Source organism: Prunus mume, linkage group LG6, assembly GCF_029339155.1.
Source record: "Prunus mume cultivar Tortuosa linkage group LG6, ASM2933915v1, whole genome shotgun sequence".
NCBI classification, from domain to species: domain Eukaryota; kingdom Viridiplantae; phylum Streptophyta; class Magnoliopsida; order Rosales; family Rosaceae; genus Prunus; species Prunus mume.
The window spans coordinates 12,425,806-12,452,736 of record NC_142703.1 but is presented as its reverse complement, the minus strand read 5'-3'; the positions used below and the strand labels follow the sequence as shown (position 1 = coordinate 12,452,736).

The window sequence follows — 26,931 nt, the reverse complement described above, 5'->3', positions numbered from 1 at the left end:
GAATCAGGCGCGTGTGGCAAGAGTGGTGGAGCTGAAATTTGTCCTGATGAGATCCTTAGGATGTCACGAGCGCGTAGGATTTCGCGGATCTCGATTCCGAGGTCGTTTGACTATCGAACGGATTTTCGCATATTGTGCGTTATCCGGGTTCGATAGGTTCCGACCATTGGATCGTTTCCATGATTGAAGTATGTTGTTCTAGGTACTCTTAGAACCGTGTAGGATTTCGCGGATCGTGAATCGGAGCCCCGGATGTTCCGATTCAATAACTTAAATTTTGAGTTTTACGATAACCGTCCAATCGTGCGATCATGAGCGATTTAACGGTCTGTTTCGGACCAAACTTGCAGGACGTGCATCCTAGACCTCGTAAAACCTTTAGGAACTCCCGGATCGTAAAACATAGGTTGTGGGTCCCGTGGGCCCGGTTGACCAAAATTGGGAAGTTTGACCATCGGTTGACCGAGTGTCTCCCGAAGCTATTCCATCGTTCGAATTGGGTAGTTGGACCCCAGAACATCTCTTTCCTCGTACTCACTAGAAACCCGGGAAACTAGGGTTTTAATTTAAAGTTCTGTTTCAAGCGCTTGATGTTAATCGCGTGATTCTCAAATAAGTACTCTCGACCACGCATACGCAGCAAAGTGGGACCCTCTTAGGGTCAAGCGTGTGGGACTACTTGTGAGTGGACTCTATTTTCAAATCTTCAGCATGATTTTATTAACGGAAAAATATTGCATATTGTTTTAATTGGTTTATTGAATATATTATATATTTGCTTGTGGAATTCGATGTTTTTATAAAGCTTTGATATTATATTTGGATTTTGAGAATCTCTATATATGTTTGGCTATGTGTGGGGTACTTGGGATGTTAAAATGAGTTTGTGGAAAGGTTTGAGTATTGAAATGTCTGTTTGGAGTGCTTTAAGCACTACCCTATGTACCTCCCCGGATCTGAAACTTGGTTACTGATACTTGAGATACTTGGAATTGTCGGAACCCGGGACATCCTTGATGGGATGTTACTGTAGACCCTGGTTTTGGGATAGTCTGCGCACGTAGGATTGGTTTTTAGGCATAGAAGCTTTGAGTGTCTCTGCGTCTGGCTAGCGTTAGTCCTCCAGTTGGACGACTCGTTCCCTAGCCACATGGTGAATTGAGGAATGGCTCTGCCATGTGGACTAGTCAAAAAATCCCTCGGTTGGATTGTTTCCCCGGTACAACTAAATATTGGTTATATATATATTATTATTATATTATATATTATTATTATGTATATATATGACTATTCATTCGTTCTTGTTTCTCGGTAAGGATACTTCCTCGCCGGTTGTACCATTGGGTACATTTTCGAGAGTTTAGTCTTTTGGGACTTATAAGTTTTGAATGGTGGGTTTGTGAAGTGTTATTCACGGATTTCGGACTTGGTATCCGGTATTATTTTGGTATATGTTTATATATTTGCTTATGACGGTTTTTAAGATGCATTTGGATTTCTTGCATGATTTTATAACGGTGGGGTTATATTACATTGATTTAATTGAACTGAACTTTATTTTTGTCCACTCACAATTTTCTGTTTTGCGACCCAAGTAGTGGATCGAGCTTCGCAATCGAGCCGGATCGGGTGCTTTGAAACTTGAGTCTTCGTAGGGACTCCTTCATCTTTTCCTTTCAGTTGAACTTTACTTCTGTTGTAATTGAATTTCTTAGATATGCTATGTATCGCCCGCTTAGGGTTTGAATTGTGAGGCCGGAGGCCTTTGCTGTAAATCGTTTAAATTGCTTTTAAAGCATGCTGCTGGTTGGGTTTGTTAAACTGTAATTTTGAGCAGGTTGAAGTTTGGGAATGTTTAATTTACAGGAGATCACAAATTTTTGGTAGAAAGTCTCGGTCTTTAGTAAGCGGGCCCGGCATCGGGTGATGTCGGCAATAAGACGGTCCGTCCGGTTTGCCGAGGAAATTCGGGCGGTCCTGTCATTATTAATGAAATGGGGAAAACGTTGGTTGACAGAATGAGGATGAAAAGCAAGCATTTCATTGCCCTGCATTTGAGGTAAATTGCAAAATAGCTGCTTGAGTATTTTTTTCCTATTGTACATACTAATGTACTGTGAGCAAGTTATGCCATTGACAGAATACTTGCTTGTGCAGATAATTTCTTTGTAGTGTTAATGTGTGTTTTGTCTTGAAAAATGATTGAATTTTGTGTTCTTTAGCATGCTATATGTACGAGTGGGTTGTACAGCACAAAAACCTCTATTTAGGTTGTTTTGATAGGTGGAGTAGGTTTTGTGCTAGAGTTTTCCAAATTCTTTTGGAGTGCATAGGAAAAAGTTTCTAATATTGGTAGACCATGTTATAGGTTTGAGCCTGATATGCTGGCATTTTTGGATGTGATTTTGGTGGAGGAGAAAAAGAAAGGAAAGAACTTGGGAAAATTCGGAAAAGGTGGAAAACTTTACATGTAAGGCTTCACTGATGTCTTGAATGATGTCATTCAATAGTGACCTGCTTTATATAATTTGTATCTCTGCATTATAACTACATTTGATATTTGGGGTTATATTGCATGCAGGCAAGCAACCCTGACAAGGTACGAAGACATGGCAGATGCCCGCTGACTCCAGAGGAAGTTGGCCTTATGCTTAGAGCACTGGGTTTTGGAAGTGATATTCACTTGTATGTGGCATCGGGTGAAGTATACGGAGGTGAAGAGACGGGAAGAAACTTTTCCCGAACTACCACTCAAAAGAGACTATAGCAAGTAAAGAGGAGTTGACACCATTTTCATCCTTCTCTTCTCGAATGGCTGCACTTGACTTTATTGTTTGCGATGAAAGTGATGTTTCATCACCAACAACAATGGCAATATGGCTAGAATGTTAGCTGGTCGAAGGTATTAAAACTCGAGTTCAGGGATACATTTCTGTCTTCTGGTGGAAGGGTTTGATTTGATCATGTTTTGGTTTATAACTAGTTTGTTTACTGATGCAGGAGATACTTTGGTCATAAACCAACAATCCGTCCAAATGCGAAGAAACTGTCTCCATTGTTCATGAATCGTAATAACATGAATTGGGAAGAATTTGCCTCCAAACTTCGAACTAATCAAATTGGATTCATGGGAGAGCCAAATGAGATAAAGCCTGGCAGGGGTGAATTCCATGAAAACCCAGCAGCCTGCATATGTGGTGCATCTGGCACAAAGTCCAGCGAAGTTCCAATTCCTCAAAATGAGAGTTTTGACAGCCAGAACATATATAAGGACGATGACATGAAAAAGGACAGTGGTTACATGACAGACGAGCAAATAACTGAGGATGAGCAGGATTGGTCTGAGATTTGATTATACCGAAATGAATATCAATCGTTCTCAGGGTAAAGTGCTGACTAGTGTAAGAGTTTCAGATCCAGGTCTTTTACTTAAACCTGACGAACCAGAACTCGAAGAGTTCTTTTCAGACTAGACTGAATTAATTAGGAGAAGTCTAGACTGGAGACTGAATTAATTAGGAGAAGTCTAGACTGGATCTCCACCTCCGTGAGTTAGCTGATTTGTCCAAATGAATTCATCACCAAAATTCTTTGCTGGTTTCTTTTGATAGGTTACTTGTGCGCACAAGATTGATTTTGTTACACTGAAGGGTAGTAATAACAAGGACGCACAATGTACATAGAAGGCCTCTGTAGCAGCAGCATCTGCATTGGAATAACATAACGGAGTCGTAATATAGTCATATTCAGATTTTGAAACTTGTAAATGAAGCTACTGGTACATCTTTTGCTGTTTTTTGTTTTGTTTTTCTTTTTCTCTGATGATTCTTGCCGTAAGGCAGGAATGTTTATATGAGATTTTTTTTTTGTTGGTCGAAAGAGTGTTTATATAATCCTTGCTCTTCTTTTGTACCTTTAAGTACGCGTTCTATGATAGGCATTGAACCCAACAATGGCTCTGCTTTCTTCATCTCCCTCCAAAATTTTAATATTTTGTAATTGCTTTAAGGTGATGTTGATAGAAAAACGTATTTCAATTAAGATATGCAAACTGAAGAAAGGTGCCAATTTCCCGTTTATGATTAAGAATGAAGCCATTCAACAATTTAATACTTGAATTCAATGAAGAATATATCACATGGCTTATGTGGGCAGTGACAAACTAAACTCAAAAGCATCCTCAGCTAAAAAGCTTTGCGATGGAGAGGAGGGCGAAGGGTTAAAACAAGAAAGACATCCCTCAGCCACAAGGCTTGCAAACCAAACAGCTAAAATCAAAAGAAATTTTGAATTTAGGCATCTTGGCCGTACAAAGCCCTCTGCTTTATCATCTCAGCATCTTTGCCATACAACAGACATATCCCACACTTCTCCACCGGAGAGGGTTCGAGGCTATAATAAATCATGGTGAAGTCAACACTGACCTCAGTAACAAGTTTGTAAAATGCAGTGGGGCTTTGAGCTCCTTCTACAACTTCTTCAAAGACATTACTACACCACCACACAAACAGCTTATGTGAATCTCTGCTTCTAATATTCGTTTCCAGTTTACATAAAGGATGGCTGACTTCACGGCTTTCACCATTTCTAGTTTTGAAGTTGTACTTGCATTCAATGCTACGAATCCGAGGGTCGCGTCTGTCATTTGCAACAACAAGAGATAGAACAAAACCCAAGAAATCTGTGCTAAACCAATCATGAGGAAGCTCAATCTTTATTGAACATCCCTCACTTTTATGGCTGAACCATTTTGGAATTTCATTCCCACAACATCTAATGCCAACGAAAGATTCCTGTACCATGGATATGGACATCATAGTTATTAAACTCGTGAAGAAAAAAAAAAAAGCAACTTCTTCAACAGAGAGAGAGAGAGAGAGAGAGAGAGAGACCTCATCTGAATTATATGATGCTTCTTCAATTCTGTCTTCTTTGAACTTTGACGATGCAGTTGCCATTCGCATAATTCTGAGCTGTGCATCAACCATTATGTTGCTTCGTGCGTTCTCATCCAACTCTGGGCAATTAGAAAATATATGTTTCTCATGAAGCCCTCGAGAAAATTTATATTTTTCCCAACCGTGTGCGAGTGCAGTGCTTGAACTTGACACTGTCGTCAGTGAGGTGCAATCTTCTGCTTCAAGACATTGAAGCAATGGGGGGAGCTCTGGTAAAGATTCAAGGCTTTCGCAATGGCTGAGGAACATGTGAGACAGCTGAGCAGCTTGTTTGATGCTTTCAGGTATGCTCTTAATTTTAGTGTAAGACAAATTTAACACTTGTAATGAGGTTAAGCAAAAGAGCTCATCGGGGACAACCTCAAGGTTCTTGCAGTTGTGGAGATCTAATTCTCGAAGTGCAACCAGATTTCCAATTGATGGGGGAAGCTCTTTAACCGCTGTACGTGATAAATTTAGAAACTCCAGATGTTCCATAACCTCCGAGATTTCTGGGAAGTTTTGAAAGTTAGAACAATTCTCGAGATCAAGGCTCTTCAGAGATTTCAACTTCCAAATGTTCGTTGGGAGACTCACAAGACTTTTGCAATTGAGTAGTTTAATTGCAGTGAGACCAACGGCAGACTCTATTGATGCATTCCTCAATTCTCTTATTGTTGAACAAGTCAACGCTAGCTCTGTCGTACCCCTGGGAAGCTCCCAAAACTCGCAAAGAGATTCGCAGCCTTTTAGACTAAGAGAGAGTTTCAGCTTACAACTGTTGCTTGGAAGACTCTTAAGGTGTTCACAAGATGTAATAACTAAGTGACATATTTTTTCGTGAGACCAAACTGATGAAGGCAATTCCTTTATTGCTGTGCCATATAAATTTAAGAATTCAAGATAGCACGGCATCTCGGGAAGATTTTTGAGATTTGTGCACCCCCCAAGGTGAAGATAAGTAAGCTTGCCAAGATGTTGAAAATACGAAGGAATTTCAACCAAACTTGTACACTGACGCAGATCTATATGTTCAACTTTTAGACTCTGAGAGAGATCTGGGACTTTAGTTATATGTTCGCATTCAGCAAGATTGATCCATTTTAAGTTCACAGGACTCTGTAAAAAATTAAAAAAGAATTAATAACTTAGCTTGCAGATTATTACTTTCTAGGCCACATGTTATACAAGAACTAAAATAAGCATATATAATATACCTGGTCTTCATTCCAAAGTTGCCCCACAACTTGGCTGTACGGCATTTCAAGGACAACAAGATTTTGAGCAGAAAATTTTGATGGCAAAGATTTCAAAGGATATTTGTCCCAGCGAAGATATCTAAGATAATTGGGAAGACCTAGAGAACCAGTGAACTGGTAATTCCTGAAAATATCAGATAAACTGACACGTAGCCATCTTAGTTGATACATTTGTTCGAAGTTTGGGTCTTTCAAGTGTGGCCTTTCAATCTTAGACAAGTCAAGGGATATGGCTTGAACATGTCCATCTCTCTGACAATCAAGAGCAAAATATAAATGTAAATATAATATACAAAAAACAATTTAATCAAAATTACATTTGTAGGAATAATCTAACTTGTATATTGTAAATGTGAATAATTAAACTACCTGGTTATTTGTCAATACTTGATAGACATCCTCTCCAATAAACAACCTATTGTGTTGTTCTCGAGCAATTGTCCTACCCATTTCTTGCACCAAATCATGCATCTCTATCCACCCATCTTTTGAAATTGATATGAGAGACCTATCAATAAGATCATTAATTCCCGCTTCCCCATGAAAATCGCGACTATCTAATAATACTTTCACATAATTCCTCTCACAGCCTTTATGAAAACATGCTATATCAAGAAAAATCTCCTTCTCATTTTTTCCTAATCCATCATAACTTATTCTCAAAGCTTTCTCGATTTTTTCAATTGGAAATTGTTTCAATTTTTCCCATTGAACTTCCCACTCTTGTTTGCTCTTGCAACGATGGAATAAGGACCCCATAAGTTTAAGAGCTAACGGAATGCCATTAATATAATGTACCACCTTTCTTGACAACTCAGTATAATCTGTTGTTGGAGACTTACTTCCAAAAGCATGCGAACGAAAGAGCTGAAGAGCTTCATCAGAACCTAATCCCTCAACGTTGAATATCTTCGCATGGTCAACTTTTAACCCAAGTAGGCCTTTATCTCTAGCTGTTATAATGATTCGACTTCCATGGCAAAACCGATCATTTTCACCAACAAGATATTCTAGTTGTTTTTCATCATTCACATCATCAAGAACAATGAGCGCCTTTGGACGCCTGAGCCTATCTTGAATATGAGATGGTATGGACGGAGTGTTGATATTTACATCTTTATCCTTTAATAATTCACGAACAAGTGTATTGCGCAAGTCATTTAGTCCATCCGTTTTTTCTGATTTCTCCCTGACATTTGCAAGAAAACAACAAACTTCAAATTTAGAGGAGTGCCTGTGAAATACAGCATCAGCAAGGGTGGTCTTGCCAATACCACCCATGCCCCAAATACCTACACAGCAAACACCTGGTGAATCCAAGCATAATAACGACTCAATTTGCTCAATTTTCTTTTCAATTCCAACCAGACCCTTCAAATCACTTGACGATTCGCGATTCAATTTGGCCAAAAGATCTTGAACAACTTTCTCAACAAAATCGGCCTCTGTCCTGGCAAATATCATTATGAAAGACAAACAATAGTATGAATCAAATCATAAAAAGTAGAAATTGATACAAATTAGAGAGTTAGTTACCCTGTTTTGCTGGAATAATGAAACCCAGACATATTGGCTGCTTCCTCCAAAGCAGCCCTCCAGTTGGCCTCCTCATCCATACTGCCCTTAAAACGTTTCTCAAGTCTCCAAAGCAGCCCACCAAGTGTATAAGTTCCCTTTTTTTTTCGTACATGTGATGGATCTATGCGATAAAAAATGGGTATAACAATCTGTCCATGGCTTTTCTTGCATCCAAGTATATGCACAAGTTCTTTCAAACACCAAGTGGAAGAAGCATAGTCTTTTGAGAAAATGACTAGTGCAATTTTCGATTTCTCGATTGCTTCTAGAAGGGCAGGTCCAATGTCGTCTCCTTTCTCCAGTCTGTAATCCATGTAGGTCTCAATTTTCTTCCCAAGTAAAGCCTTGTGAAGATGGCTGGTAAAAGCATCGCGTGTGTCCTCACCTCTGAAGCTAATAAACACATCATACTTTTCTTGAAGAGGGGGGATGTCAGTATCAACAGCAGCAACAGCAGCAGAAGAAGAAGATGTTAATGATCTGAAGTAGATGTAGAACAGAGTCATGATGAGTATTATGATTATGATCAAAACTTGAAAGAAGTCAATGGAGTCCATATCTGTTTCTCTGAATGCACCAGGAACTAAAATTAAAGCAATCTGATACTTGAGATGAAAACTTGAAGAAGAAAGATAATCTGATATGGTAGATGATGGACCTGAGGGTCTAATTAAATTAAGCGGTTTAGAAAGAAAGAGAATAGAAAGCAGTTGCTTAACAAAACAATTGCTACAAAACGATCCAGGAAAAAGACAAGTGAAATAATTAATACACTGAAGAAAGGAAAGGGCACATGGGACCAAGAAATTTCGTGCATTCAAACCAAGTGATGGACATCTTCTAGTTACTACACCCGTCCACTATTTAGTAATATACAAAGAGGAATGCTATTCACAATACTTGCTAGACCGTGTACCCGTTCTTATCCTTTTTTAAAAAAAAATTATTTTTTCTCTTTCTTCTCTCGGTTGCCTCCCTCTCTCTCTTATTCTATTATTGTTTTCTCTTTCTTGTTTGTTTTGCCTGCAGGTCTTGGCCTCTTTCTTTAAGGCCAGCTCCAATTCACGAGACTAAACCCAAAAAAATTTAAATTATTGATCAAAATTTCTCCCGACCTGAGAAAATTAAAGGGTCAAAATTTGAGAAAACCCAAACTTGTGGCCTAATAGCTGTTCAGCTATTGCCTGGACCTATAAAAAAAATTAATGGAGCACACCTGCTGTGTCAGCAGCCCATGTGCAAGCTTTCATCACTAGGGCCTGCAAACAGCCCATGTGCTGGTTATTGAAGATGCTGCCCTGCCAACTGTTGGCTTACAGTGATGTTATTTGTTTATTTTTTATATATTCTAATATTAACTTCAATAAACGTGTTATAAATTTATACGTTATGGGTTTATAGGTTATGAATGTCCACAATAATAGTTCCTATTAACTTATCATAATACCTATTATTATGTACTTGTAACCTACCGATTATGGTTGGTAAATGATTTAGGCCTCTGTACCCCTATAAATAGTGTATTCAAATATAAATGGAACATAAGTTGATTTGAGTAAATTATATTGCCTCTTTCTTCCTCTTATTTCTTTTTACTAATTCCCTAGTTTCACAACAAAATGAGATTTATATATATATATATATATATTGTTGACGAAAAATGGTTCGACTTTCCCGCGAACTTAGAGATATTAGCCTTCGGTATGCTCTGGGCTTGGTAGGGCGTTCGATCTGCAAGATAGCAAACGCCGATAAGACCTAGGGCACCGGTGTGTACCGGCCGAAGGCTCTCCGATCTTAAGTAAGCACGGATTTAATAAGTTTGAACTACTGATTAATAGGCAGTATGCCATAAGTTCGATTGATTACCTCAAAGTTGGGGTAGTTGTCCTCTTTTATAGGTCTTGGGAGGTGTGCAATTTGTTTAGAGTTTCGATGTGGGACTGTGAACATCAATTGTGGGACTGCCGCATGTCCCGGGGTGAGGTTGCCCTAATCGTGCGATCAATAGGCACGATATCGGCTAGGTGCCGAAGGCTCCCATAGCTCTAGTTTGGTCCATGTGTCCGATGTTCATTGGCTGTTCATTTTGGTATAAACAGGAGTCCCTCAAGTCCTCTTGCGAGAGTTCTCGGAAGGAGATTTGAAGTTGTCTTCGGAAGGAAAATGTTGTCCTACCGTTCGATAAACCAGTTTGGTGGAAGGGCCCAACTTTGGCTTTTTCATTCTTGTTCATTCAGAGGTGGCGTCGGGAAGTCGAAGGTCGCATCGAGTGGACGGGTGAAGGGACATCTGGGCGCTGTCTTCAGGCCTCGCGTTCGTTAGTCCCCATAGAATGAGCGACACGTGGCGAGAGTAATCATGGTGCACGACGCATTAATGTGCCGTTTGGTTTTCCGAGGTATACCGCTGCGACCCTCTCCTATAAATAGAGATGACCCCGGAGGGGAAATCACTTTGCATTTCATGAGAAGCGAAAGCTCTGTTGAGGCGATTTCCGACGAGAGCTTCCGGCATTCAAGGCGATTTTCGACAAAGGCTAACGGTAACCATGCGATTTCCGGCGTTGCCAACGGCAAGAAAAGCCATTTTCATCAAAACGATCCTGGAGAGCAGTTCGTGTTTCTTTTCTAGAGTTTGATTTAAGGTACCGTTCGGTAACTTCAATTTACTCTCTTATTTATCATAAGAGTTGGTTTGAACTAGACTGGCTATAGGGTTCCGTTCGGTAGTCTAGTCGCCATATGTAGTGATGTAGGGATCGGTATTAGTGATGTAGACTGGCTATAGGGTTCAATTTACTATCTTATTTATCTTGATTATTAATGATCATTATTCAAAAAATTAAATTATGAAGTTATTTAAAAAGATTAAATGAAGATAAGTTAAGGGAAAACCCCAATTAGTAGAAAATATACAAAATTAGTCAGAACACTACTAAAAAAAGGCTCAAAAGAGACTGAGTGCTATCAGTGCCTTTTGGCTTCTTTAGGGACTGAAAACAGGCCTATTGTAGTATTAGAGACTGAAATATATCAGTGTCTTTTAAAGGGGTCCTCTATTGATAAAATGTCACTGATTATAAAAATCAGTGCCTAATTTTTGCATTTGAGTCCCACATTCCTAGCACCCAATACGCGTACATCAATCCCAAATACATCCGTGCCTAATATAATCAAAAGGCACAGAATGCCCATCAGTCCCTACTAAAATAGAAAAGCATTTTCATTATTTTGATATATTTATATTTATTTGGTGTTTTTTTTTTTGTTGTTGTTGTTGTTGTAATTTTCAATTTATCCACCATCCGTGCCTGTAAAATATATTCTTTTAAAAGTTTTCATATATTTAAACATTAGCAACCCAGCCTCAATCCGTGCCTTTCAAACATTCATTGGTTTTTTTTTCCGTTTTCAAATATTCATTGTTTTTCAAATAAATGAATTACATTCCTAATGAAAATAATTATATTCAACATTCCGAAAATAATGAGAATACACCATACACAATAATTCCATTAATCTTTTCATAATGAAAATACAGAAAGTGTTGCAAGTGGTGGACCTATCCTTAGGACTATTACATTAATATTTTCATACTGAAAATAGACCAAGTATTGCAAGTGGTCAACCTTTTTAACAAGAATATTACAGTTATGATATTAAAAACCAAAAATTTACCTGGAAAAGAAAAAAAATACGGAATTTCATTAAGCTCCACCGTGCTATTCACCATTAACTGCCATTCAGCTCCTCATTGCTTGACTTGATTAGCCATTGAGTTTCTCCTTGCTTAACTGGATTTGCCACTCAACTGAGTATTGGCTTTCCTCTGGCCAGAAGGTAATTGTAAGGTACTCTCTATATGCTAAGGTATATATCAATATAAATGAAATACAAACAGCATGCCTATAAATTGGAAACCAAAATAATTTGCATATTATCATGCATTTCAGTGGTTCTCTCAAGATCTAGAAGTGAGTTTTCGCAGTATAACTCACCCTGGTAAGAATTCTGCAAGAACAGACAATCTTTTAGCACCAGGTCTCCCAACTTGCTTGATTTTATGCAGTCGTCTTCCTGACATCTAGAAAATGTGACGGATAAAAAAAGGGAGAGGGCAATGATTGCATATCAGTTTACGATATAGTAAAAGGATTATTTCTCCATTGTTACAAAAGAAGTAACTTTCTGATTTGAATGAGTATGACAATATAGCAGTTAAATTTCGCATTGAAGAAACAAATGGGAATCAATGTAGATAATCTCTTGGAGTTATTTCAGTCAATGATAAATCAAGATCACATAAGCATTCAAGAACCAATAACATTTTGATAAACCCATGTGAAAACACAGAGATATGCACCAACCTAGCTGTGGTTTTCAAACAGAACAGTCTATAAAGCTTCAGCCCATGGCCTTAACTTTCTGTCCACTGAACCATATCCTCCTCATGATGCAAAGATTCAGGGCTCTAGACTATCTCCAAGTCATCTGTTGTTAGAGAAAAATACCTGCAACATATTACCAAATAAGTGTCCAGCCAGCGTGTCTATTGTACCTTAAAAAGAAAGGCATAAAATTAGAAAGAAAAGAAATACATCAACAGTAACAAATAGAAGCCGCAGTTAGTCAAAGTAGTGCACCAAATTTAACCTTATGTCTCTCACTCTACTCAATACAAAATTGCATCAAAATAAACTAAATTTATCAGATAAAAAGGACTAATAAATATATTTTAGGAATATACATTAAGATATAAAATGTGCTCATCAACCGCCATAAAATACCATTAATTAAGCTCCTCCTCCTTGACTTGGTGTAGTCTCCATTTGCTTCAAGGGGCAGCTCATCTTCAAGCCTTTTTCCATTCCTCTACACCAAATTTTTCCAAGATATTAAGACAATTGTAATGGATATTTTTAAAAGATACATCCACAAGCTCAAGGAAGTACCAAAAATGAGGAGAATCTAAGAGTCTGAATTAGTAAAATTCGAGGAAAGCAGAAGATGACATTTAATCACAATGCTGCAGCTAATACCTACCATAGAGATAGATGACCATTAATAATCAAGATCAATGGGTAAAAGGGTAGGGAATAACTCAAAATTAGATTAAACAGTAAATGACTACTATGTTGCTACTCTTACTCCTGCCTAGTATGCGAATCCCTCTTATTCATTGGTTTTGGTCAACATATTTGCATTTTCAGGCTCAAAGATGCATCTTCGTACCAAAAAATTTGTTGCAAAACCTGCCTCAATCCTTCATTTGAATGAATGCGTTAACTAATTAATTAATTAATTAATTAATGTACTTCAAAAAGAGAGGGAAGAAAAAACAAGGAATTCAAGCATTAGGAAAATGTAGCAAATTTATGGTGACAATTGAAGGTTAGTGCAAGTGTAAATAAGGGCAAAGTTCATACCTTGAAATGCAAAATGATTCACAGACTCCCTAATTATAAAGAAATTGGGGCTAGTGCGAGTGCGCTGTCAAATGGAACCCTAAAAATGATTCAAACATGTCACCTTTGAAGAGTCCAAGTTCACAATGAAAAGAAGGAGAGGCCAAGAGTGGCTTCGACAGAATCACAAACACATATTCAAAAGCGGCTTCGACACCAAATTTACCTGAGTCCAAACAACTAGGGATTTCGCACCTGTTAAAATTCACAAGATACTGATTAATTAATCTGGAAACTGAAACTCATGATGTAGGGATTCGTAAATCAATCGCCAATATACACAAGATCGTTCTGCTTTCCAATTTTCAAACCTTCCAAAAGTTATCAAATTATAACATGCAGATCAAATTACAAAAAGAATAGGAGAAAAGAAGCAACTATACCTTTCGCCTTTGAGCTGGAGGAGGCAGCGGTCTGAGTTTGGTTTATGGGTAAAATTTGGGGGTTTTTCGTCTGGGTTTCGGTGGGTTGTGCAAGAGGCAATTAACGGGACTGAGAGGTTGAGAGAGAGGGCTGAGGGAAGACTGCGGTGTGAGAATATATTAACGAATAAGATGGAGAAGCGACGTGTCAATTGCCGAAGACCAATTGGCATCGTCATAAAGGTTATCAAAAAAATTGAAACCTGTGAAGCCACCACAAACGATCCGAGAGAACGGAGGATCTGAGTGAGATAGAGAGGTTGAGAGAGGAGGGAGGGAGGAGGAGGAGGAGGTAGTTCAAGAGTTGAGAGAGAGAGCTCTACTTGCCTGAAAAAAAAAAAAAAACAAAACCTAAAATCTGAGGGGTGTAAAAGAAAGAAGGAAGGGTGTAGACGATGATGTATACGTATAAGTTTTTAATTGGTACTTGGTACAATGGCACGGCGGAGGGCTTTTAGGCATGGTTTTGAAGTTATCCGTGCCTTTAGAGCAACTCCATCTATATCGAGTGTGAAGTGAGATGTACCCACTATTCACGTGAATAGTGGTTGCCTCTAAAATCGAATTTTGTGTTTCCACCCATTCACTTTAAAAAAAAGCATTATTCATTTTTTGTTTTATTCACAATTTTATTTACCTTAATAATTAATGTGGATAATATTTTGATAAGATTTACGGTTCCTACGTCAAGACTATTCATAATCGATAAAATTTGGGATAAGATTTTTGGTTCAAATTTGGATGAATTTCAAAATTCAAATTTCAGATAAATTTTGGTTCAAATTTGAATGAATTTCAAAATTCAAATTTCGGATGAATTTCAAAATCAAATTTCAGATACATTTGGGTTCAAATTTGGATGAATTTCAAAATTCAAATTTCAGATAAAATTAGGTTCAAATTTGGATGAATTTCAAATTTCAGATAAGATTTTCATCCAACGAAATCAAGCCACGCAGATCTTTATCTTGCCAAATTTTTCTATAAAACCAAAGGCTCACCTCATACCTCTCACACCACATCTTTCAATATTTTCATTTCTTAGAGTTTAGCATTCATACTCCATTCATTCTCAATGGAAGAATATAGGAGATGCTTGGAGAGGCATGAGAGAGAAAGAAAGGAGAGAAACCGTAGAGCCGATGAAATCAATGAGTTGCAGAGGCAAGTTGATGAACAAGTTCTCATAGCGTGGCAATGGAAGAGGAAGAGAACCAAGGTCGCATGTGGTTCACAAGTCGGCCGTCACGGAATGTGGATGACATAGGCATTCTCGGTAAGAATCTTTGGAAGATTATTTTATCCCAACGCTTTGTACAATGATGTTGATTTTCGAAGGCGATTTAGAATGCAACCCACTTGTTCAATAAAATCATGCATGATATTTGCAATTATGATGCATATTTTGTTCAAAAGTGTGATGCTCTGGGGTTTTGGGCCTTCCGAGCAAAAGCTACAGTTATACGCATGTTGGCGTATGGAGCATCTGTGATCAGTGGATGAGGTTGCCGAATGGGAAGTCCACTACGTTGGAGGCTTTGGTAAGATTTTGTGATGCAATTGAAAACACACTGGGACTACCGCTCATCTCGTTTAACACAACGTCGGGACCCGTTGGAATAATATTGAAGCGTTTACAGTGTTTCACCACCTCCCAACATTCATGATGGGTGAATTTTTTTTTGCCACCCCCGGTTGCACCGAACCACATCTGTGCTTGAATGAGCTATTTAACAAAAAAATGGAAATGCAATAACTATTTAAAATATATTGGATATGCAAGTAACAAAATAAAAATAATAGAAATGCAATTAACCTTACAAATAAATTGGAAGTGCAAGAAATATGAAGAAACAATTGGAAATGCAATAAATATTAACAACATATTGAAAATGCAAGAAATATTAACAAAATATTTCAAATGCAAGAAATATTAACAAAATATTTGAAATGCAAGAAATATAAACAAAATATTGACAATGCAATAAATATTAACAACATATATATATTAGGACATTAAACTTAATGATTACGAAAATTACAAAATACTTACTTCGTTAGTACGATTTTCCCCACTTCTATACAAATTCATCGCTTTTGCCAAGGCATCTCTCCATTTTGCCATCTCTTTGTTGAGAAGTTTCCACCTACTCGACAATGCCATTTCCGTACGAGTGGAGTCCGGAATTTTTTCGCAAAATTGGGCATGAATTTTTTTCCACATATGGAAAAATTTCATCTCATTGCCTGACAAGGGACAATGACAAACTCGGAGCCAAACCTCACACAAAGAAACATCTTCCATGGTGCTCCACGCCCCTCCGGTTTCAATAGAAGAAGCCATAAAAATAATAACTAAAATTACAAGGTGAAAGAGATGAAAATGTTGAGTGAAGAGTGAAGAAAATGTTGAGTGAAGAGTGAAAAATATGTTGAGTAATTGTAGAAGTAGAATAAAATGTATGAGAATTGGTGTTGAAAGTGAAGGGTATTTATAGGTATTTATAGGAAAAAAAATCAGAATTTTTTAGGATTTTTTAGTATTTTTTTAAAAAAAAATTCGATTTTTTTTCATAATTTTATTGTCCAAAATCGCCACCGTTGGATTAAAATTTGGAATCAAATCGAGACCGGGAGTGCCACGTGGCTTCCACCCGTTGTGTGCGTCGCGGCGTCGGCGCTGTGAGTTCAAATTTTTAACGTTGGCGCGTGCATTGCACGCGCAACGTTAAAAAAAACCGCGCGACGACGCGTCGTCATGACGTCACCTCCACCTCGTTTGGACCTAGGCGAAAGTTGCCTTGGGCCAGCCGGGTTGGTGGGTCCCACACCCGGCCTGGGCTGCATGGCTGGAAGCGGATTTTTGTTTTTTTCCCCCCTCCCCTCGGGCTGGGCTGCATGGTTGGAATAGCTCTTAGTGAAGTGGTGGAGGGCTTTTAGGCACGGTTGTTAGTTATCTGTGCCTTATTTGTTAACTTATTCAAATAATTAGTCACAAAATTTATTAATCTGTCCCTAATAGTATTTTATAGACTGTTTCTAGTATCAGTCCCTAATGACACTCAATAGAGACTGTTTTCATTTGTGTCTCTAATAAAAGGGTCCTTATTGAGCGTTTTTCTAGTAGTGGAAGCTTTGTACTGAAGTTGCTTTCTATTGTAGTTGCAGCTTCAACATCATTTCGTCAAAGTCAACATATCATATACGATCATCAGTAAAAACAACTATTTTATTTTTATTGTTTAATAATTTGGCGCACTCGATTTGATTTGCTTAAAAAGCTATATTCAACAAAGCTGAAGTTTCATCTCTGTCACACAGACGAAGACCTAATTTGTAGGCACCACAATTAAAATAAGGGAGTTTTACTAAAACACCCAAAATGGGGGTTGAAATTATAAAAAAACCCAAACACTATTTAAACATATAAACACACCCAAAACCCATCATTACACACACTCAAAACCCATTTATAAACACACCAAAAAAGTTGACTTTGAAGTTAATTTTGGGTGTGTTTCTATGTTTAAATAGTTCTTGGGTTTTTTTATAAATACATGTCTAGGATTGGGTTTATTTATAAATTTGTATTAAAATAATTCGTTCACATGATTAACACTAATTAACAAGATTTGGACGAAAATAATTTAAAAATATCCACTTGTTTGACATTAAGGTCAATATATGCTAATTTTCTAACAAATTGAATTAAGGGAATAAGATGCTATGAACTTCAATATTTTGTCTTCACTCTCTCAGTTTATATATATATATATATATAACTTTTATTCAATTTGAACTCGGAACTACGTGTAACTAGACGACAAATCCTGAGCAAATTGAAGAAAAAGATTGCATGGTTTAGTAGAAATTGCTTCCAAATTGTCTCTTATTTCATCAAAGAAGCAAAGACACAATGAAAGAAGCAACTCTTCTCAGTGCGAGTAATCCACTGAACTGTACGTACAATGAGTTGTATACAATGTGGCTTAAGGAAAAGGACATCACTCAAATTGCTACACAGACCGAAGAAACCAAGCATAAAAAATGAGAGAGAGAGAGAGAAGCTTATAAGAAAGTTTGTGGTGATCAGCAAGAGACTTATAGTTCAAGTGGTTAATAGTATTTATTCCAGCATTGCACCCAAGATCCTACGATAGAATTCCTCCTCCTCATATATTACTTGTATTAAAAATAAAAATATAAATAAAGGGTTTATGGTCATACGCGTACACCTAGCACAAGAAGATGATGATCGTGTTGTTGTTGTAGGGTATGATGCATTTATATGATGCATTTATGTGACTATTGGCATTAACATTTCCAACATGTTGGTCATGTGAAGTGGTGAGCTGGACTTGTTCTGGCTTCTTTCGAAGAGTATGATTGAGCACTGAGCTTTCAAACCCACCAAAACTTTATCATCGTAAATTAGTAGCATCAAATCACAAATGTCAATCTATGTTGCCATTTTGTTCCACAACCTGATCCCAGAAATCTAGATGTCACTTATAACACTTTTGCGTGGAGCCTTGGAGAAATTACACTTTGATGATGTTACCAATCAAAAGGAGATCCTAGCAATGGAGTTCAAGTTGGAAAATAGGGCACAACAAAGCACTGTGTACCAACAATCGGAATGAGATGTCTCAAGCTTCGTCATGCGCTGTCTAAATTTTTGAGATATGGGTGGTCGAAAAACTGCTCAAACCAAATTTACATAATTTACATTGCTTACCAGTTTGAAGAGTGCCCAAACCAAACTAAACTATTCGACCCCAAAAAAAAGAAAAAAATAGCACATCAACTTTTAAACCCACCAAACGTTATCATCATAAATTAGTAGCATCAAAATCAGACATGTTAATAATATATGTTGCCATGTTGGTCCACCATGATCCTACCAAAAATCTAGATGCCACTTATAAAACTTTAAATTAAAGCAGAAACAGCATTGCTTGACTCCCTAAAACTTATAATATAATACACAATTGCTTTGATGTTACCAATCAAGGAGATCCTCCTAGCTATGGAGTTTAAGTTGGGAGATTTGACCTCCTCAAATAGCCTTTCCGTACAATTTGATCTCTACACTGAAATAACAAAGCCTATTATGAAAATTATACTCCTCTTATGATGTAAAATACTTTAACCTAGCAAATGTTGTGCTTTTCAAATTATGGTATTCGTGTAGAGATAAAATCATGTGAACAGAAACTCTTTAAGTTTTCTTTGCTTTAAAGAGTCCTAGAGTCATCAGATTCCTAGTTGTACGAGTAGCCATACGGTGTAGTGCTGCCATGCAAATTCTAGTGACAAGAATATAGTTAGTTCCCCACGCTCGCTACCATTGAGAAATGTTATTGCTATTAATGGTTAAATATATGGTTTTAGCTCGAAGGCGGATTTGTTATACCACGTAATCGTATTCTAGTCAATAACCTTTTCATCTATTGAGCTTTGTCCCTGGCTATTCTTGTTTGTTTTGCCTGCTAGGCCTTGGGCCCTCTCTTTAAGAAAATCCAACGTTCATTCTTTGTTCAGATTTTATAACCTTATGTAGGCCCAGGAGGAGAATGAAGTGGATAATATGGAGATTGCCCAATCAGATTATTTCACATACCAAATTGTTGGGTGGATTAAGAAGCTGCAGTTAGATTTTTGAGACATAGATGTCGTGCATTCTCCTTGACTATGTGGAAACATTGCACTACAAATTTCAATCACTTTCTTTAAACATCAAAAGCCCAAAACAAAACTACATATGGCAGCAAGCTAGATTTTACAATTCTGGACGCAACAAATATATCATCTATTTGACATTGATTTTCAATTACTGAGGCTTGAAGAAGCTCACCTTAATACCAGTATCAATCACAACATAAAGACCAGCCGCAGTCAACATAACACTTAAAATCATCCCCACAACCCCAAGCACCCAGTTAACCCCCCAACTTATGCCGTACTTCTTAGGCTTCTTCATCTTGATCCACATGAAACATGGATAGGCCAATGTCACAGGCAATGAAATCCCTCCTAGCAAACCAGCCACGCTTCCCAGGAAGGGGATGGCCACAGCCATGAAGTAGCATCCATAAGTAAACATGCATCTCACAATGGCCCTCAGCCACCATGGAGCTGGCTTCTTGAACCTCCTGGTGTATTGTGCTTCCATCTCGTCGAACATCGGCATGCCATAGATTTGGAAGGAGCTCAATGCATTGACTATAACAAACAAACTTGCTAGCCCTAAGATGAATTGGGACGTGTCACGGGCATGGAAGCCGAACAAGGCCGCAAACATTCCTCCCTGTGCTGGTATCTGTCAATGAGAAAACATATTAGTGTTGTCACAGTTAAATATTCTTTTATCAGATATCTGATATATAATATATTATCAAAATGTTAATTTCAAACATTTAAATAATAATTCGAATTAATAATCTGACAATATAACATTGGTTTATGATATGGTATACCTTTTGACCGTATGCCCAATAGCCCACAATTGCAAGGGGGAAAATGCACATTGCTATGAGTGTGTAGGAAATTTGGACACCCCTCCACATAGGCACGCGTGATGGATGTTTTTCACTGGATGGCATTGTGGCCTGTAATTAAGGGAAAACCTCAATTAGTGGAAAATATACAAAATTAGTCAGGAAGCTTTGTATTGAAGTTGCTTTCTATTGTAGTTGCAACTTCAACATCATTTGGTCAAAGTCAACACATCATACAAGATCATCAGTAAAGACAACTATTTTATTTTTATTTTTTAATAATTTGGCGCACAAGTTGAAGTTTCATCTGTCATGCAGACGAAGACCTAATTTGTAGGCACCACAATTAAAATAATTCGTTCACATGGGTAACACTAATTAACAAAATTTGGACGAGAAGAATTTAAAAATATCCACTTGTTTGACATTAAGGCCAATATATACTAATTTTCTAATAAATTGAATCAAGGGAATAAGATGCTATGAACTTCAATATTTTGTCTTCACTCTCTCAATTTTTATATATATAACTTTTATTCAATTTGAACTCGGAACTATGTGACACTATACCAAATTATCATCGACAAATCCTGTTTCTCATTTAAAAAAACAGAGAGTCAGGGTTCTAAAATAATTTTTCTGTTATTAAGGAAGAGAAATGGTTTGTTAATTAACTGAACAACTATACAATTGAAATTGTGAGATTAATGAACATACCTGGATCTCAAGTATAAGGTTGTGGCCTCTGAAGGCAAAGGCAATCATTCCAAGGGCATTAAGAACATCAAAAAATGGATGTATTGTTTGTCGGCTTTCACGGGGTCATAAGACACATTGGGAAGCTTGCCCTTGTCCAGAGACACAACCCAGATCAATGTGGAGTAGCCAATAGCAGAAATGGCACCAACAAGAGACACTCCAGCAATGGAGTTCAAGTTGGGCAGCTGAGAAAGAATCGAAGCTACGACTGTAAACACCAAGTACCACTCTGCTGGTGTTAATGACTTTACAGTGCATGTAGGTCCACACACAATTTCGAAGAACATCTTTGCTGTTGACCCTCCAAGGACGATCAGAGCTACACACGTGCCGCCCGATAGGTACAGGATTGGGAACAAGGCTAAGAACTGTGCTAGCTTCTCACCTAAGAAAATTAAAGAAAAAGATTGCATGGTTTAGTATAAATTGCTTCCAAATTGTCTCCTATTTCATCCATTTTTTTTAGTTAAATGCATATTTGGGAGTGTTTCGGAAAATATTAAAAACCTTTTGAGATGCGTTTGACATAACTAGACAAAAGTGTTTTTGGAAGTTACACAAGCACTTTCTGGAGAAGAATTTCTAGTTTGGAAACTTTTTGAAAAAAACACTGCGAGGTAAGTAAAAGCGTTTTTGCATAATCACTTCCAAACAGGGCTTTTGGGTATTTTAGCTTAAACATATGAAAAATGGTAAGTCTTACCAAAACTTGCATTGCAAAGTTGAATGTATCTGCAATATCGTAGGCCTGTTTCAGCAGATTCATGAAGCTGGACCAGCAAGTATAAAGTGTAAAGTTGCCATATGAATGCCAAAGTCATGCATATAATCCCCCATGTCCTGCAGTAACCAAAACAAATTAACAAAAAAAAAAAAAAAAAAAAGAAGAAGAAGAAAAAAGCACAATATAATTAGAGATACTGAAAAATAACTTAACAAGATTTTATTAATTAATAACATATTAATGGTGACTTACCACCCAAGTGTGATGAAGGCAACAGGAAGAATAAGGGCTTGAATTCCAATACCAGAACAAAGAGTATGGAAGGCAGCATAGTAAGCGTTGCCATTTCTAGACTCAGTGATTGGAAGCCAAGCATCTTGAGGATCAAGCCTTGTGAGTTTGAGAGCCCTCCTAACAGGGCTCCCTATTGGAGTCATGAACCGTGGGGTACGAGATTTTGGGGTCAAAGCTTTTGGGGTTTTTAGTGTTATCTGGTCACCACCACCGCCTCCACCACCACCACCATCACCATTGACAGCTGTAGTTGGAGCCGGGATCTGGAGAGGTGGCACCCGAGCCACAGACGCCGCCCGTGACATAGACGCCAGAGGATCTTCTATGGTGGCCGCCGGGCGCGGTGTTATTGGGGCGGGGGTTATCTCTTCAATTACTTCAGACATCTTACTATTTCTTACCACCAGCTAGCTCTTCTAGCTTCTCCTCCCTTAATTTCTCACAAGAAGTATAGCCACTCACATTAATTAGTACAATATAGTCTATTTATAGCCTCTATGCAGTGACTCATTAGATAAATTCTGGCACTAATTTATCATAGAATTCAGTACAAGTTTTTTGACCTGATACTAATTTATATTTGGGTACTAATCATTGCTCATCCATTGGAAAACAGATAGGACAGAAGTGTTCATATGGTGGAGCAACCTTATTATTCAAACTACATGTTGGCGGCCATAGTTTATCAATTATATATAATTAGGTACATTTTCACTGTTGTTGGGTCATGACATACTGTTTTTAAGATTGGATCAACGCTTAAAGCTGCTGGACTTGATTATCATATTATTAAGTTTGCCCTTATCCCTTTTGTTATTCTCTTGACTTTGGACCAAGTCCATGTTTCATTCGTTTGGTTAATTGACTTGGAAAACCAAGGCATTAATCTCTCTGGGTCCCTAGCTAATGTTAGCCATATGATATATGGTTGCTTGCTTTGAGTTGTTGTCATCCACTTTGCTAACCAACAATAATGTTCCTAGCTTAATTACATGATCAATTTAAGCAACATGGAGAAGCACGTATGAGACAAATTAGAAAAAGAATTACTACATGTGATGCATGAAAATGTAGAAATGACGATTGAAGATTTGGTATAAAATTAGGGACCTTTTTATAATAAGGGCAAATGGGCATATAAAATTAGGAAAAATTTAAGGAATCTATAACATAATTAAGAAACTTAATAATAGTTCGGCCCATTGTCACGTTATTCTGTGTCCTATGTGTATAGCTATGATCCACAAGTGCTTAATCTAGAGAACTGTTATTGACACTCCGAAAATGTGTTTACAAGAAAGCCGCAAAGTAATTATTACAACATAAATATTAATACCGAGGTTTCTTGGTGCTTTTTTTAGTTTCTTACATGTATTTTTTTTTGCACATATAGATACTAAAGTTATTACCTAAGAAAATTAGTTGAATATTCACATCACCTTGATTAGGTTTTCTAGCTAACGTAAATCAGACTTACACACATATCATTTTCCTGAGAATGTACTAAAACAGTCTGCTCATCAACCTCCTACCAGTTCCAGTCTTCCAGAGTTGATGAAACGACCTTAACCACCTCTTTAATAATCTAATTAATGCTAAACACACTTTTTCTTTCTCTTTCTTGCAATTTGTCAATGCCTGTCTCAGTGAAAACCCGTAATAATCTTGTTAAGTACATCCAAATGTTGAGATCAAGATTGTGTCAACTTTCATTTTTCTCTGACCAGATTTTTTTACAGCTTTATTTATTTATTTTTATTGAGCTAAAGTATCACGTGCATATATAAGAGTATGGAACCAGTACATTTAGATTTGGATTTGGAGTCTTATTAGTCGACCTAATCAACGAATGCACTTAAGAAAGGAAATTAATTATCCAAAGAAGTGTTTTTAGGTTTCAATTTGGAGAAGTAATCGTCACACATCGACACGTTGTGTTATCAATCAACTTACATTGTTCACCCATTTTATAACACATGTATTAAATACCATATGTCAATGTGGCTGCTACACTAAAAAAATATTCCAAGTTTGGACAATCTACTTTAACTAGTCTTAGTCTGGTCTTCTACGTACATAAACAACTATCATACCTTTGGTAGTTAAAGTACTAAAAAGAATTCATAATTTCATTGTATTCACGGAGAAAAGTCATTTCTTCTTGCTATGTTATCTATATATATATATATATATATATATATATATATATATGATTATATAGTTTTAGTAGAGGAGCATTTACTCCATATCCATAGAACGAAAGTTCCATTCTCTCTTCTCATAGGAACGGATCCGCAGCCCATTACTAACAATATTGATATTGTCTTTAACTTAAGCACCCTCATATACGGCAGATGTGCGCTTTTATACAAAAAGTCTCGATACTATTAGTAATGAAACCATTCATTATATGTTATATTTTGCTTGATCAAATTGCTAACGTGCGATTTCATATTCTTTCAACACTCGTATACTCTCTCAATCGCAACTATGATGTTGTTTGTGCAAACCAAGTGTCATAGTCTGAAGTTTTGTATATGATGCCCAAGACATAAAAAATGGTTAATTAATTAAAATATTGAGCAAACGATTTTACTAGAAATATAGATGATATCTTGGACAATATTTCCAAATTGAAATTACAGTCAAAATGTTGAATATTCAATAGATTAGAACAACACGCTTGGTTTTCTTATTTATTTGTTTTCACAAATTCGGTTTTCACATGTAAGAAACTTTGTTTAATTTGTTCTTCAGAATCAGGTGACGCTAGAGAAAGAAAGAAAGTTCTATATTGCCGGCTACATAAGCTCAATCATACGACACCCGACTGTATAGCTAGCCCACATAATTATTTATTGCACTGCAAGTGGTCACAATATAAATTAATAGGGCAGCCCTAGTTGCAGGCCAAATTAGATGCTTCAGAAAACGACGTGTAGTCACAGGCTTGATATTTAGGCAATTTTTTATTTTTTTTTATTTTTTGGGTCTGAGTATTTAGGAGGCCAACTTTTCTGTATATGTTGTTGAGTCTGTGACCTGTTGTGAAAGAAGGGTCTTCAGTTGACCCTAATTCTTCGGAATTAGAATAATAGGAAGGAAGTAAGCATATTGAAGAAATCAATGGCGATAGTGTACATGATAATTAAAGACTCAGAATATTTGAACGACGGCCATTGTTATGTACCTATGGCTCACAAAGGTGTTCTTGTGATATTTGGGATTAATCAAAGTCTTTTATTATTTTGGTGGAGAGGGAATCAAAAGTCTTTGGCATGTGAACAAACCCCAACTAATCAATTCCTATTGGTTTAGATTCTTGTTACTCTAACCTCAACCAATTTCATTAGTTTAATTATTCAGGACTCTTCGTCAACGGATTGTAAGCCCCTTTGATCGATAAAATTTTTCTCGTACCGACAAGATTTCTGAAAAAAAAAACATGTGTACAATTATTCGTATTGATTTTACTATTATATACAATAATTTCTCGGTTAATGATAAGTATCCAACCCAAATGAAGTTGGACTAATCACCCTAATCGGAAAGCAATCTGGGCAAAAACAAAAACACACAAATGAAAAGCTTCATTCCAAATATATAGGACGCACTGCTAAGAACTTTGTTTCTAGCTAAAGACCCTCGAGCTGTCCACAATCTCCTACCAAAGACCCGACAAAACCACTTCTCTCTATATAAGCCAAAACAGAGGAGATGAAAAGAAATGTTGCGCCAATGTTGTGTTGGCTTGGGGGGAGACCAAGCCAATGCGTTTGGTTGCACAATCGGATTGCATGATGTGTAGAACTATATTTTTATTTTATGAATCTAGCCCAACTTTTTCCTTCACCACCACAACTACGGTTTTCTTCTGGCAATCGTTTCCATGGGTGAGAATGGTTGTGGTGATAAATGGTGAAAGCATGGTTCCTGTAGCATGCACACAGTGATTGTAGAAGTTGATCATCATGTCCCTTCATTCTCCTCCATATTCCCTCATCTTCATTATCTCTCCAAAGCAAATTGAAAACCACCATTATAGGGAATTACAAAAACTCTTTGTTTAGTAAACATTTATTCTTAATTAATTAAGATGTTTTAAATCGGACAACAAACAGGCTTATTTGGTATCTTTTTTAAGCTTCTATCTTTTTCGAGGTTAAATAAATTACAAAGTGGAGAGAATAAAAATATCATAAATAAGCATGACATCATCATATGATATATATATATATATATATATATGATAGAAATCTCGCATTAAAAAATACCGATATCTTACAACTATAAACAAGAAATATCAAAGTAACAGGGTCACAACTTGTTGGTTGGACATCGCCTTCCATATTCCATGTCTAGCCAACACAAGGAACTCTATGTCGTCATCTATCATCTCTACCACCAAATAAGGTTCACAACTTACATACTTCTTGATCATTGTCGCACCAAATGCCCTCGATATTAAAATTATTTTTAGTATGCTACTATAACGAATTCTACTGGGTTAATTCGAGTATTCGAAAAATTTTAAATACTAAATCTGCAGCTTCCCCTCAATAAATAAATAAATAAATAGTGCTGTTATTTTCACCCAATTGTTCTTTTTCCCCACCCACCTGATCTTCTCGCCTACCATTTAAATTTGAAAAAACACAATTCTATCTTTCCACCCATCAATATTCCTTAAATACCCTTTAATTATTAATTCAAGCATTTATCCAGAACTCTCTCTCTTCATATTTTATTAATTTATTTATTTTGGACGATAATCAAAATATTCATTGAAAAGGAGGCAAAAGCTCCTAAGCACAGCAAGGAATCAAACTACAACCAATAGCAAATCTGGAATACTGGAAGAAAATAAAGATCCTAAGGTGAAGCCTTAAACACAAGATTAAGATTTCTTGGACTTCTGTTTTTGTGTTCTACGAGATTAAGATTTCGATTAGTGCAAACAAACAATACAGGGTAATCTAATCCTTTTAATT

General features: G+C 37.0%; 1 protein-coding gene, 1 long non-coding RNA gene and 2 pseudogenes across 9 annotated transcripts; 1 reads left to right on the top strand and 3 right to left on the bottom strand.

The window, feature by feature from the left end:
* Positions 1–1,989: 1,989 nt before the first annotated feature.
* Positions 1,990–3,970, top strand: LOC103334930 (O-fucosyltransferase 16-like; annotated as a pseudogene). Its single transcript, XR_016127755.1, has 4 exons — positions 1,990–2,059; positions 2,369–2,470; positions 2,582–2,902; positions 3,001–3,970. The product of XR_016127755.1 is annotated as an O-fucosyltransferase 16-like (transcript).
* Positions 3,971–4,097: 127 nt separating this feature from the next.
* Positions 4,098–8,873, bottom strand: LOC103334893 (disease resistance-like protein DSC1). Its single transcript, XM_008237882.3, has 5 exons — positions 7,733–8,873; positions 6,566–7,646; positions 6,155–6,448; positions 4,893–6,056; positions 4,098–4,793 (listed from the first exon to the last, which is right to left on the bottom strand). The coding sequence occupies exons 1-5, from the start codon at positions 8,329–8,331 to the stop codon at positions 4,293–4,295; spliced, it is 3,639 nt and encodes a 1,212-aa protein (XP_008236104.2). The 5' UTR covers positions 8,332–8,873; the 3' UTR covers positions 4,098–4,292.
* A 2,387-nt stretch (positions 8,874–11,260) lies between these two features.
* On the bottom strand, positions 11,261–14,059 carry LOC103334894 (uncharacterized). 6 transcript variants are annotated; one of them, XR_514295.3, is made up of 9 exons: positions 13,625–14,050; positions 13,408–13,436; positions 13,203–13,281; positions 12,925–13,039; positions 12,729–12,815; positions 12,564–12,648; positions 12,144–12,287; positions 11,775–11,860; positions 11,261–11,605 (listed from the first exon to the last, which is right to left on the bottom strand). It is a non-coding gene; the product is annotated as an uncharacterized LOC103334894 (long non-coding RNA). The 6 variants fall into 6 exon arrangements; XR_016128261.1 differs by having other exon boundaries at positions 12,729–13,039; positions 13,625–14,052; XR_001678012.2 differs by lacking the exon at positions 12,925–13,039 and having other exon boundaries at positions 13,625–14,047.
* A 5,262-nt stretch (positions 14,060–19,321) lies between these two features.
* Positions 19,322–22,454, bottom strand: LOC103334895 (lysine histidine transporter-like 8; annotated as a pseudogene). Its single transcript, XR_016127754.1, has 5 exons — positions 21,899–22,454; positions 21,626–21,762; positions 20,881–21,307; positions 20,143–20,274; positions 19,322–19,985 (listed from the first exon to the last, which is right to left on the bottom strand). The product of XR_016127754.1 is annotated as a lysine histidine transporter-like 8 (transcript).
* Between the last annotated feature and the right edge of the window lie 4,477 nt (positions 22,455–26,931).

Bases quoted from the DNA above. Each gene is read 5' to 3' on its own strand.
- LOC103334893 (XM_008237882.3), bottom strand. From the start codon at position 8,331: ATGGACTCCATTGACTTCTTTCAAGTTTTGATCATAATCATAATACTC. The intron at 7,647-7,732 runs GTAACTAACTCT...GATATTTGCCAG, and splicing joins CATTATTCCAGCAAAACAGG to GACAGAGGCCGATTTTGTTG. The intron at 6,449-6,565 runs GTAGTTTAATTA...CTTGATTGTCAG, and splicing joins AAGTATTGACAAATAACCAG to AGAGATGGACATGTTCAAGC.